The sequence below is a fragment of the Chelonoidis abingdonii genome, chromosome 11 (assembly GCF_003597395.2).
Source record: "Chelonoidis abingdonii isolate Lonesome George chromosome 11, CheloAbing_2.0, whole genome shotgun sequence".
In the NCBI taxonomy this organism is placed as follows: domain Eukaryota; kingdom Metazoa; phylum Chordata; order Testudines; family Testudinidae; genus Chelonoidis; species Chelonoidis abingdonii.
The window spans coordinates 19,218,438-19,229,992 of record NC_133779.1 but is presented as its reverse complement, the minus strand read 5'-3'; the positions used below and the strand labels follow the sequence as shown (position 1 = coordinate 19,229,992).

At 64.1% G+C, this 11,555-nt stretch overlaps 2 protein-coding genes across 4 annotated transcripts in view; both read left to right on the top strand.

Annotated features, from left to right (window-relative positions):
- The first annotated feature begins 292 nt into the window (after nucleotides 1-292).
- Nucleotides 293-5,983, top strand: PIM2 (Pim-2 proto-oncogene, serine/threonine kinase). The gene is given in 8 exon segments (XM_032778901.2): nucleotides 293-387; nucleotides 2,758-2,864; nucleotides 3,016-3,066; nucleotides 3,714-4,086; nucleotides 4,317-4,370; nucleotides 4,373-4,424; nucleotides 4,426-4,490; nucleotides 5,220-5,983. Coding segments are annotated over 8 exon segments (912 nt in total). The 5' UTR covers nucleotides 293-347; the 3' UTR covers nucleotides 5,390-5,983.
- A 1,417-nt stretch (nucleotides 5,984-7,400) lies between these two features.
- The window catches only part of SLC35A2 (solute carrier family 35 member A2), an 11,281-nt gene continuing 7,126 nt past the window's right edge, over nucleotides 7,401-11,555 (top strand). Inside the window, exon 1 of one of the 3 annotated variants that reach the window (XM_075070782.1) lies at nucleotides 7,401-7,454. In XM_075070782.1, coding sequence (XP_074926883.1) covers nucleotides 7,418-7,454 — 37 coding nt within the window. In that variant the 5' untranslated portion in view covers nucleotides 7,401-7,417. Of the gene's footprint in view, nucleotides 7,455-8,248; nucleotides 8,695-11,555 lie in introns of those variants that run through there. The other 2 variants (XM_032778897.2, XM_032778896.2) reach the window with 2 other exon arrangements.

Here is an 11,555-nt window from a genome sequence, read left to right as displayed (position 1 = left end):
CGCCCTAGCAGTTCTGGAGGCGCAGTCACCTCTAGCTGAGGGTGAGGGACGTGCGAGGCGCCGCGGCGGCTGGTTTGCGCTGACCGAGTTCCCAGCAAACGCTGCGGCACCGCTTCCGCCCGGGCCCCCGCGGTCACCCCCAGACCTGCGCCCCGATTCCTGGAAAATCACCTCAACTTCCTCTCCCCCCGCCCGCGGCGGATCCAGGGGGCGGGGCCATGCAAACGAGACCGCCGCTGGTTGGCTGGCGCAGGGGTTGTAGCGAGGGACCCGCGCGGCGCGGCGCGAGTCGCTCCCGGGTTGAGCTCGGGGCGCTGCGGGGTCGGAGGCTGCGGGGACGGGCGGGGATGCGGCCCGCGGGCGGGGAGGGGCGCTGCGGCCCCGGAGGTGAGACCCGGCCCCCTCCCCTCCTCCTGTCCCACGGCCCCTGCCCCAATGCCCCCTCCTGCCCCACGGCATCTCCCTACTGCCCCCTTCTCTCCTCTCCTGCAGCCCCACGGCCCTTGCCCCAGTGTCCCCTCCCGCCCCAGGGCATCTCCCCACTGCCCCTTTCTGCCCCACTGTCCATGGCACCTGCCCCACTGCCCCCTTCTCTCCCCTTCTGCAGCCCCACAGCTCCTGCCCCACTGCCCTCTCCTGCATCACGGCATTTCCCCACTGCCCCCTTCTGCCCCACTGCCCATGGACCCTTCCCCACGGCCCCTCCCCTCTAGCAGTGCCCCGGCTCCTGCCCCACTGCTGGGAGGTGAGACCTTGCCCCGACCCCTCCCCACTGCCCATTTCTCTCGGGTCACTTTCACACTCGCTGTCTGTGTCTGTCTTCCACAGTCACCACCCCCTCAGAGTCCGGGGGGGCTCCTCTCCCCGTATCATTCCCCAGGTCTCTCTGGGGCCCCTTCATCTCGCCCCCCCGCCCAACATGCCAGGCTCCGCCTCGGCAGAACTGCCCCTGCCCGCGTCTCCCACTTCATTCCTGGCGGGGGCAAGTCCTCCGGTCGGGGCGGGGGACACCCGGCTCTGGGGGAGTGGGTCCTATTGGTTAGAGCAGGGAGGCCTGGGAGCCGGGACGCCTGGGTTCTCTCCCTGGCTCTGGGAGGGAAGTAGGGGCTGGTGGTTAGAGCAGGGGAAAGAGAGAGATAACCGTCCCGAAGCCACCTTGCCAGGAGCCGCCGAGCTGATACAACGGTGTCGAAGCGTCTTTGTCCTTCCCGTGCAGGGCAGAGTGTTACTGTCATGGAAATAGAACCCAGGATCCAGGCTCCCAGCCCTTCTCTAACCACTAGACCCCACTCCTCTCCCAACAAGCGGCAGGAGAGAACCCAGGAGTCCAGGCTCCCAGCACCCCTCCCCCACGCTCTAACCACAGCCCCCACTCCCTCCCAGAGCCAGGAGAGAACCCGGAGTCCTGGCTCCCCCCCCGCTCTGACCCACGAGACCCCACTCCCCTCCCAGAGCCAGGAGAGAACCCAGGAGTCCTGGTTCCCCCACCCCCCAGCCCCCCTGCTCTAACCACCAGCCCCTACTTCCCTCCCAGAGCCAGGGAGAGAACCCAGGCGTCCCGGCTCCCAGGCCTCCCTGCTCTAACCAAAGGACCCACTCCCCCAGAGACGGGTGTCCCCCGCCCGACCGGAGGACTTGCCCCCGCCAAGGAATGAAGTGAGACGCGGGCAGGGGCATCTGCCGAGGCGGAGCCTGGCATGTTGGGCGGGGGGCGAGTGAAGGGCCCCAGAGAGACCTGGGGAATGATACGGGGAGAGAGCCCCCCCGGACTCTGAGGGGGTGGTGACTGTGGAAGACAGACACAGACAGCGAGTGTGGAAGTGACCGAGAGAAATGGGCAGTGGGGAGGGTCGGGGCAAGGTCTTCACTCCCAGCAGTGGGGCAGGAGCCGGGGCACTGCTAGAGGGAGGGGCCGTGGGGGGAAGGGCCATGGGCAGTGGGCAGAAGGGGGCAGTGGGAAATGCCGTGATGCAGGAGAGGCAGTGGGGCAGGAGCTGTGGGGCTGCAGAAGGGGAGAGAAGGGTGGGCAGTGGGCAGTGCCATGGACAGTGGGGCAGAAAGGGGCAGTGGGGAGATGCCCTGGGGGGGAGGGGACACTGGGCAAGGGCCGTGGGGCTGCAGGAGAGGAGAGAAGGGGGCAGTAGGGAGATGCCGTGGGGCAGGAGGGGCATTGGGCAGGGGCCGTGGACAGGGAGGAGGGGAGGGGGCCGGGTCTCACCTCCGGGCCGCAGGCCCCTCCCCGCCCCGGCCGCTCCCGCCCGTCCCGCAGCTCGACCCGCAGCGCCCCGAGCTCAACCGGGGCGACTCCGCGCGGCCGCGGCGTGTCCCTCGCTACAACCCCTGCGCCAGCCATACCAGCGGCGGTCTCGTTTGCATGCCCCGCCCTGGATCATCCGCGCGGGCGGGGGGAGAGGAAGTTGAGGTGATGCCAAGGAATCGGGCGCAGGTCTGGGGGTGGACCGCGGGGGCCCGGGCGGAAGCGGTGCCGCAGCGTTTGCTGGGAACTCGGTCAGCGCAAACCAGCCGCCGCGGCGCCTCGCAACGTCCCTCACCCTCAGCTAGAGGTGACTGCGCCTCCAGAACTGCTAGGGCGGGCAGAGAACTCAGGCGTCCGGGTGCAGACCAATGCCCCCTCCCTGGGTTCAACCAACTTTGGGCTCTGGGAGAGGAGTGGGGTCTAGTGGTTAGAGAAGGGGGCTGGGAGCCTGGACTCCTGGGTTCTATTTTCCATGACAGTAACACTCTGCCCTGCCACAGGGAAGGACAAAGACGCCTTCGACACCGTGTATCAGCTCGGGCGGCTCCTGGGCAAGGGTGGCTTCGGGACGGTCTATGCTGGTCACCGGCTGGCTGATGGACTGCAGGTGAGAAAACCGTCTGGCCTCGGGGGGGCAGGGAATGGGGCAGAGGCCTGTCCCCTCTGGGGGGCGCTGGCTCCCACCCGGCGCCAGGGTGGGACTGGCTGGCTGGGGGCAGGGAATGGGGCAGGGGCCTGATCTCTCTCTCTCTCTGCAGGTTGCTATCAAACACATCGCGAAGAACAAAGTCGCGCACTGGTCCAAGCTGGTAGGTTTCGTTTCGTGGGGAGGGGTGTGAAGCAATGATTGGATGGGGGGGCAGCTAATTCCCAGACTCTGCTCGTTAGCTCAGGATGCTCTCGCCGCTTAATTGCTTCCGCTTTGCAAAGCTCCAGGTGAATGAGGACACAGACGAGTCTGCGTCCCCACTGCAAACCTGGGGTGGCTAATGAGGGACAAGGTTTATGCAAATTAACCCCGTCTCCTGCTTTTCGATTGGGCCCAAATAAAGGGGGTGGGTCTGTGGGCTGAAGGTGCTTTACCATTGAAATCGTTGCAACCTCTACTGCCCCCTGCAGCAAGGCACCCCAAAGCACCCACTGCCAGGACTCCTGGGTTCTCTCCTTGATCTGGGGGGTGATTAGAGCAGGGGTGCTGGGAGCCAGGACTCCTGGGTTCTCTCCTTGATCAGGGAGGGGGCTGGGAGCCAGGACTTCTGGGTTCTTCCCTGACTCTGGGAGGGGAGCAGAGTCTAGTGGTTAGAGGGGCAGGGCTGGGAGCCAGGACTCCTGAGATCTCTCCTGGCTCTGGGGGGTGATTAGAGCAGGGGGGCTGGGAGCCAGGACTCCTGGGTTTTCGCCCCAGCTCTGCAGCATAAGGCCCAGCCTCAGTGTCCCACGTTCTCCCTCCCCACAGCCCAGCGGCCTCCGAGTGCCCCAGGAGGTGATGCTGATGAAGCGGGTGTGTGCCAGGGGTGGGCACCGGGGCGTGATCCGCCTGCTGGACTGGTACGAGACCCCCGAGGGGTTCCTCCTGGTACTGGAGCGGCCCGAGCCCTGCCAGGATCTCTTCGACTATGTGACGGAGCAGGGGCCCCTGGCCGAGGGGCAGTGCCGGCACTTCTTCCGCCAGGTGCTGGAGGCCGTGGGTCACTGCCATGCCCGGGGGGTGGCACATCGGGACATCAAGGACGAGAACATCCTGGTGGAGCTGCGCACCGGCCACCTCCAGCTCATCGACTTTGGCTCCGGCACCCTCCTGCGGGACACGGTCTACACGGAGTTTGACGGTGAGGGGCCCGGACGCCTGGGTTCTCTGCCCGGTTCTGGGAGGGGGGTGGGTACAGCTGGGAGCCCAGACGCCTGAGTTCTCTGCCCGGCTCTGGGAGGGGGGTGGGTACAGCTGGGAGCCCGGACGCCTGGGGTTCTCTGCCCGGTTCTGGGAGGGGGGTGGGTAACAGCTGGGAGCCCGACGCCTGGGGTTACTCTGGGAGCAGCACGCTAACCCCTGTCCCCCCAGGCACCCGTGTGTACAGCCCCCCGGAGTGGGTGGGGCTGCAGCAATACCATGTGCTGCAGCTGTTGTCTGGTCCCTGGGGGTCCTGCTCTACGACATGGCTGCGGCGACGTCCCCTCCAGCGTGACGAGGAGATCCTGGCTGCGCAGCTCCACTTCCCGGAGCCCCTGTCTGAGGGTGAGCGCCCCCCGCTGGCCCTGGGGTACGCCTCCCATGCCCAGCCTCCCCAGCTGCCCCTCTGGCCGCCTCATGCCCACACATTGCCCCCTATGCCCCGCACGCCCCTTCTGCCCTCGTGTCCCGCACAGCCCTGGGGTACTTCCCTCCTATGCGAGCACGTGCCCCTCACTGCCCCCCTATGCCCCGCATGGCCCTCTGGGGTACGCCCCCTATCCGCAGCACTGGCCCCAGCTGGCCCCGTCTGCACCCAACGCCCAGCATGGCCCGCCAACTGACCCCCTGGGCTACTGCCCCCCCCATGCCCAGCATGGCCCCGCTAGCCCCCTCCTGCGCCTCCCTAACGCCAGCACGAGGCCCCTGGCCACTGCCCGTGCCCCGGGACAGTGTAATCTGCCCCTATGACTCCCAGCCTGGCCCCTGCCCTCCTAACCAGCATGACCGCTTGGCTCCTGCCCCCCACCCACATGGCGCGACCCCCTGGACTACTGCCCCCCGCTGGCCCCCCAGGGTACTGCACCCCAACATCTCTTCATTCTTTCACACTCCCTCCACTTTTTCTTTTAAATTTCTCTGGACGTTCAAAATGATCAGTTTGGTGGGGGGAGAGAACCCAGGGTGCCAGGACTCCTGGGTTCTCTCCCCAGCTTGAGAGAGGGGTCTAGTGGTTAGAGCAAGGAAGGGCCAGGACTCCTGGGTTCTCTCTAACCTCCTTGCTCATTCTCCCAGGCTGCCAGGATGTGATCCGATGGTGCCTGTCCCCAGAGCCTTCAGACCGACCCACGCTGGAGCAGCTTCTCCAACACCCCTGGCTGCAGCCTGATCCCCAGTTCCAACCGGAGGAGGAGCCACAGAACCCAGCGCCCCCTAGGGGCACCGCTGGCAACAGCAGCTGCTGAAAGACTTGGATTTACCCTGTGTTTCCCTGCCAGGATGGGGACCCACCCCCATGGGGACCACTTCAGCCTCAGGCAACTGGGCCTGTGGCCAGCTGAGATCAGAGTTGACCTGGTTTTACAGGTGTCTAGAACCCAGGAGTTCCCAGCCTCACCCCCCCCTTTCTAACTACTAGACCCAACTCCCCTCTCAGAACTGGGGAAAGAACCCAGGAGTCCTGGTTCCCAGTCCCTCCCTGCCTCCCCCCAGTTTTCCCCCTCCCCCCCAGAGGTTTGGATTCTGGTCCCTCTCAAGGATCAGATGTGTCTCTGTATGTGTAAATACTTGTGTATTGCCATGAGCTGGGCTCCCCTCAGTACCAGCCCATGAGGTGGTTATGAGGCATGGGGGGGCTCTAGCCCCCCCATTTCCAGCCCCTCCCATGCTCCCCAAGGTGTGGCTTGCTGGGCTGAGACTGAGGTGTCTTATCTAAGCTGCTGAATGGGCCCCGATGCAGGGGACCCCGGTGTCAGCATGAGATTCAGACCAATTCTGTACAGGATTGAGAGGAAGAAAAATCTATTTAAATAAAAGAGGTTTTATCTTTATCCAGGAAATCCTGGTAGAGTCAGTGATTCCTCTTACTACGGGGAGGTGGGAACCCAGGAGTTCTGGCTCCCAGCCCTGCCCCAGCTCTAACCCCCAGTCCTCTCTCAGAGCCGGGGAGAGAACCCAGGAGTCCTGGCTCCCAGGCCCTCACCCACACTAAAGGTGTAGCTCCAGCCAGCACGCCCGGATCCAGCAGTGACTCACACTTACCAGGTGTCACCTAGGTCAGCCCTGCATTTACCTGCCTTCCCCTGCACACAGCAGCTGTGCCAACAACCATGCCCCCCAACACCTGCCAGGGTTTCATGTCCCTGCCCTAGCCACACCCTTCCCACTCCCCACGGGGGCTTCAAAGCTCAGGGTGTGGGGAATGTGATAGGGGGTAGGTCCCCGCTAGGGGGTGCTGGCTCCCAGCCAGCCCCAGGGTGGGGACTGGTTGGCTCTCTGGGGGATGGGACATGGGGCCTGTCCCCTGTAGCCTACATGGCTGGCCATTTTTGCACCCTGTGGTGCCCAGAAGCAATTACCCTTCCATGGGCTCCCCTGAAGTGCGTGTTGGCTGCCCGTAGCCACTGAGACATGTCGCGTGAGAAGCTGACCCAAGGAGCTGGGTGGCTGGAGGGGAGCTCAGGGGATGGTTCACTGCCATGGGGGTGTTTGCTCTGGGGCTGGAACCTAGGAGTCCAGGTGCCCACCCTCCCACACTGTAACCCGCCAGCCCCCATTCAATTCCCAGAGCCAGGGAGAGAACCCAGGCGTCCTGGCTCCCAGCCCCCCCCCTGCTCTAACCCACCAGCCCCCACTCCCCTCCCAGAGCCGGGAGAGAACCCAGGAATCCTGGCTCCCAGCCCCCCTGCTCTACCCACCCAGCCTATCCCCTTCCCAGAGCCAGGAGAGAACCCAGGAGTCCTGCTTCAGCCCCTGCTCTAACGTTAACCATCCCCTCCAGACCGGGGAGAGAACCCAGGAGTCCTGGCTCCACCCGTCCCTGCTCTAACCCAGCCCTCACTCCCCTCCCAGAGCCAGGAGAGAACCCAGGAGTCCTGGCTCCCAGCCCCTTGCTCTAACCGCTAGACCCCACTCCCCTCCAGAGCCAGGAGAGAACCAGAGTCCTGCTCCCAGCCGCCCTGCCTAACCGCTAGACCCACTCCTTCAGAGCTGGGAGAGAACCAGGAGTCCGGGCTGCCAGCCCCACTCCCCTTCTAACCACTAGCATCTCTGCATGCTATGGTCCTCCCCATGGGCTCCGCTCTAGCCAGCCCCCTGCTCTCTATGGTCCTTCCACTCGAGCTCCTCTCTACCAGCCCCGTTCTCTACGGTCCTCCCACTCGGGCTCGCTCTAGCCAGCCCCCTCCTCTCTATGGTCCTCCCACCGGGCGGAAGCGGAAGTTGGGTGGCGAAGTGGCAGCGGGCGGGTCTGGGGTTGCCCGGCAGTTGCCACCATGGCAGCGGCGGAGGCGGCGGGCAGGCGCCGCGGGGGTAAGAGCCGGGGCGGGCCCGGGGGCCGATGCCTGTGGCAGGTAAGGAGCAGCAGGAGGGGGCGGGGAGGGGGGGCGCGATGCCCGTGGAGGGTTAAGGAGCAGAAGGGGAGGGGGGCGCTGGGGGGACCGGGGCAGGGGGGGCGGGGGGGCGATGCCGTGGGGTAAGGAGGCAGCAGGAGGGAGGCGTGGGGGGAGTGTGAGCGAGCGTGCTGAGCTGGTCACTAGCTGTGGTGGGGGTGGGACACAGTGTGGGGTAGATACTCTGGGGGGTCCCTGGGGAACCAGTGTGTACGGGTGGGCGGAGTGAGAAAAAGGCTGGTGCTCCAGGCGGAGATGCCAGGGCAGGGCGTTGATGGGGAGGGAGTGCCCGGGGAGGCACCGGCACTGCAGGAGGGGGACGCTGAGGGCCAGGGGGGATGTAGGAAGTGGGGAGAGGAGCCCTGGGAGGGCAGACCCTACAATGGGGTGTTGTCTGGATTAGACACTGACGGCACGGAGAGGGAGCTGCAGTGGGGTTGGGTGTGGGGGGGGTGGAGTAGGGAAGGCCAGGGAATTGCTGCTTGCTGAGGGGGAGGCTGTGGGGTAACTAACACAGGGCGGGTGTCTGATGTAACAGGGGAAGCTCTGGCCCCATGATGAGCGGGTGTAAGAATTAGGATAACATGTCTGGTAGATGTCAAGGAGGGACAGGGGGAGGACTCCTATGCAGAGAAAGATGGGGCGGGAGTGGATTCCTGCTTTTCTCCCCACTGACGAGGGTCCGGGATGAGGCTGTCTCAGCTGTCTCAGTGGCAGCTGCATCTCGTGCACACGTGAGTCGTTCCCGGCGTAGCCGGCCGGATTTCCCTCTTACAGTAGCTCTCGGCCGGCCTGACCGTTCCTTGGATTGGAATGCACTCAAGGGAGGGGAATTCCCCACCCTTTTTTCATATTTCCTGGTTTGACTCTGGACAGGTGTATGTTTGCTTAGCCGGGTGCCGCAGGAAGCCAGTAATTTAGCTGCAGTTTCCTTCAGCTGATGCCCACCCCCCCGGCACCTGAAGTGCTGCCCGTCCGGGTGCCAGTCTTTCATCCAGGACTCATGAGTTGAAATTAGTGACAATCGATCACGCTGGGAAGCAAGATTTAGATTGGCTCACGGGCCTGCCTACGTCGTGTCCTGCCTCTGACCAGAGAAATCCTTGTCTCCCAGCTCCCAAGAGCTGCTTGGCCCCTGCCCCGATGGGCGTAAATTTTTGGTATTTGTTGGCAGTTTCTATTATGGTAGGGTCTACAGTCAAACTTCCCCGCTGTTAGGCGTTGATTCTTTCGATGGCGGTCAATGCCATGCAGATTTCTGTGGTGTTAGGGGCTGGCCAGACACAGGGCAGAAAGCCCCGTCACAAAGCTGAGGTTTTTTGTTTCATTATAACGTCTCTGGCTGCTGAGTGGGGAGCTCATCCACAGTGAACAGGAGGAGAAAGGCCTGGGCGCATTGGGATGCCTGAGTTGTGGGGAAAGGCTCCAGGGTGTCTCCAGCTGAGATTGGGACATATTAACGCCATGGGACAAGGGCCTCCTCCGGACCCCTGTGTTCTGTTCTGCCCAACCCATGTGTGAGGAAAAAGGAGGGGGCAGAGGAGGGCCCATTGGGGGAGCAGTGAGCTGATCTCACCATGGGCGGCTGGAGGAGCTGGTCTAGCTGAGCCGAAAACGCAGGCTGCCGGGGTGGGGCTGAAGCACCCGGAGGAAGAGCTACTGATGCCAAGCAACCAACCCGGCACAAGGAGAAACGGGGATAAACTGATTGAGGAAGTTTTGAACTGCCTGAGAGAGAGGGCGAGCCATCCCTGTGCAGCTGTTCCCCAGCTGCCCTGCCCCAGGGGTGGCTGCATCTCAGCACCGCGAGCCATCCCTGTGCAGCATTATGTGCAGCTATTCCCCAGCTGCCCCGCTCCAAAGGTGGATGCATCTCAGCGCCGCGAGCCATCCCTGTGCAGTGTTATGTGCAGCTATTCCCCAGCTGCCCCGCTCCAAAGGTGGATGCATCTCAGCGCCGTGAGCCATCCCTGTGCAGTGTTATGTGCAGCTATTCCCCAGCTGCCCTGCGCCAGAGGTGGATGCATCTCAGCGCCACGCGCCATCTTGTGAGTGTTATTGCAGCGTGTTCGACAAAAGAAAACAAACAAAAATAAAAAAAAAGTGGGCTGGCCCGCCCAGAGGTGGATGCTATCTCAGTGCCGCGAGCCATCCCCTGTGCAGCGATTAATGTGCAGCTATTCCCAGCTGCCACTGCTCAGCAAGGTGGATGCGATCTCAGCGGCTGCGAGCCAAACGCCTGTACTGTAATGCACTATCCCAGCTGCCCTGCTCCCAGGTGGATGTCTGCTAGCGCCGGAGCCATCTCGTGCAGGTTGTACAGACACTTTCCAGCTGGCCTGCCCCAGGGGTGGTGCATCTCATGCGCCATGAGCGAATGCAGCCTGCTGTGAGAGGTGGGCGCCAGGGAGGTGGAAGCGCCTTCTGCAATGTTATTAGATCAGTGTGTAAGGGGGGTCAAGATTTTGGATTGGGGATTGGCTGGTCGCGGCAGGACGGGGTGTGTGTGGAAGGCACTGGGGTCAGATTTAGGAAGGGGGTGCAGGCGCTGGGTTCTGAATGGGGAAGGGGATGCCAGGCAGGCTGCCTGTGGAGGATTCGATCTGGGCGCATTCCGGTGCCCTGGCGATGGTAGAGAAGCGGTCGAAAGATTGAAAGGTGGCAGGTCAGCCGTGGGGCAGTGTGTGGGCATCAGCCACAGTGCCCTTACCCTCGACTAAACATGTACTATAGATCCGCTAAAGGACTAATAAAGCGATGCTAGATATAACCTCAGGCCCGGTCGAGAGAAGACTTATTCTAGCAAACACTATAATACAGAACTCGTGAGTGAGATTGGGGGATGACTCTCGCTCAAGGGATGCATGTGCCTGCCTGCTTCCTATGCTAAAGTTCCGACCAGAAACAAGTGTGGGGGGCTGAACCACGCGGCAGGGGGATCTCCTGGCACGAGGCGCTGGAGAAGATCTCGGGCCTAGCAGTCTCTCTGGGGGCGGCTAGAGGGGCCTAGGCGCATGAGGTACAGCTGTCTCGCTATGGCAGGTAACCGGGGCCATAGTGAGAGGTGGCTGATGGGGGGGGCTGGGGAGTGGGTGGGGCGATGGCCACGCTTGGGCTCTTGTAAGGAGTGGGAAGTTGGGGGGCGCAATATCGTTAGCCCTGGTAGACTGCGGGAATAGGGCCTCGGGTGCTGGTGAGGGTGCCTAGGGCGGAGCTGGGCGGGCGCCCGGGGTGAGCTATTGGGCCAGCCGGCGGCTGGCGCCCAGGGGCTAGGCGGCCGAGGACGATACCATGGGGGGCTAGTCGTCTGGGCTGGTTGGAGCGCCGGGGTGAGATAGGCGGGCCGAGCCGGAGGCACCACAGGGGGCTAGTCAGTCTGGTGGGCGGGAGCGCCGGGTGAGTAGGCGGGCTTGGCCGGGCAGGCGCGGCAGGGGGCTAGTCAGTCTAAGGCGGCGGGCGGGGCGCGCAGGAGAGCTAGGTGGGCGGGTTTGGCGGGCGTCGCGGGGGCAGTCAGTCTGGGCCGGGTGGGCGCCGGGGTGACGCTAGGGGGGCCAGGCCGGGGCCGCACGGCAGGGGGCTAGTCAGTCCTCGGCGGGGCGGGCGCTGCGGGGGTTAAGGCTAGGGGACCGAGGTGGAAATTTGCCATGGGGGCGCTATGAGCTCAGTCACTTGGGCCGGGCGGGTGGCCGGGTGAGCTAGGCGGGCGGGGCCGGCAGGCACAGCAGTGTGGGCTAGTCGTTGAGCTCGGCAGCGGAGCGCCGGGGTGAGCGAAGGTGGGCCGGGCCGGGCCCGGGCGCCCTAGGCCAGGCCACCCCCGACGGGCGGGTCCTTTAGGCGGCGGGCGGTAAGTGCTCTGGCCGTGCGCGCTAGCGCTGCGCCACGCGTTAAGAGGACGGCTGAAGCCATCCGTCTTGGGCAGCAACTATCGCAGAGGGGCGCGTAGAGAAGCAAGTTTGCAGCATCGTTGTAACATGTACGACTGTGGGTGCAGTACGTGGACACTGCTGCTGGCGTGCCTCCG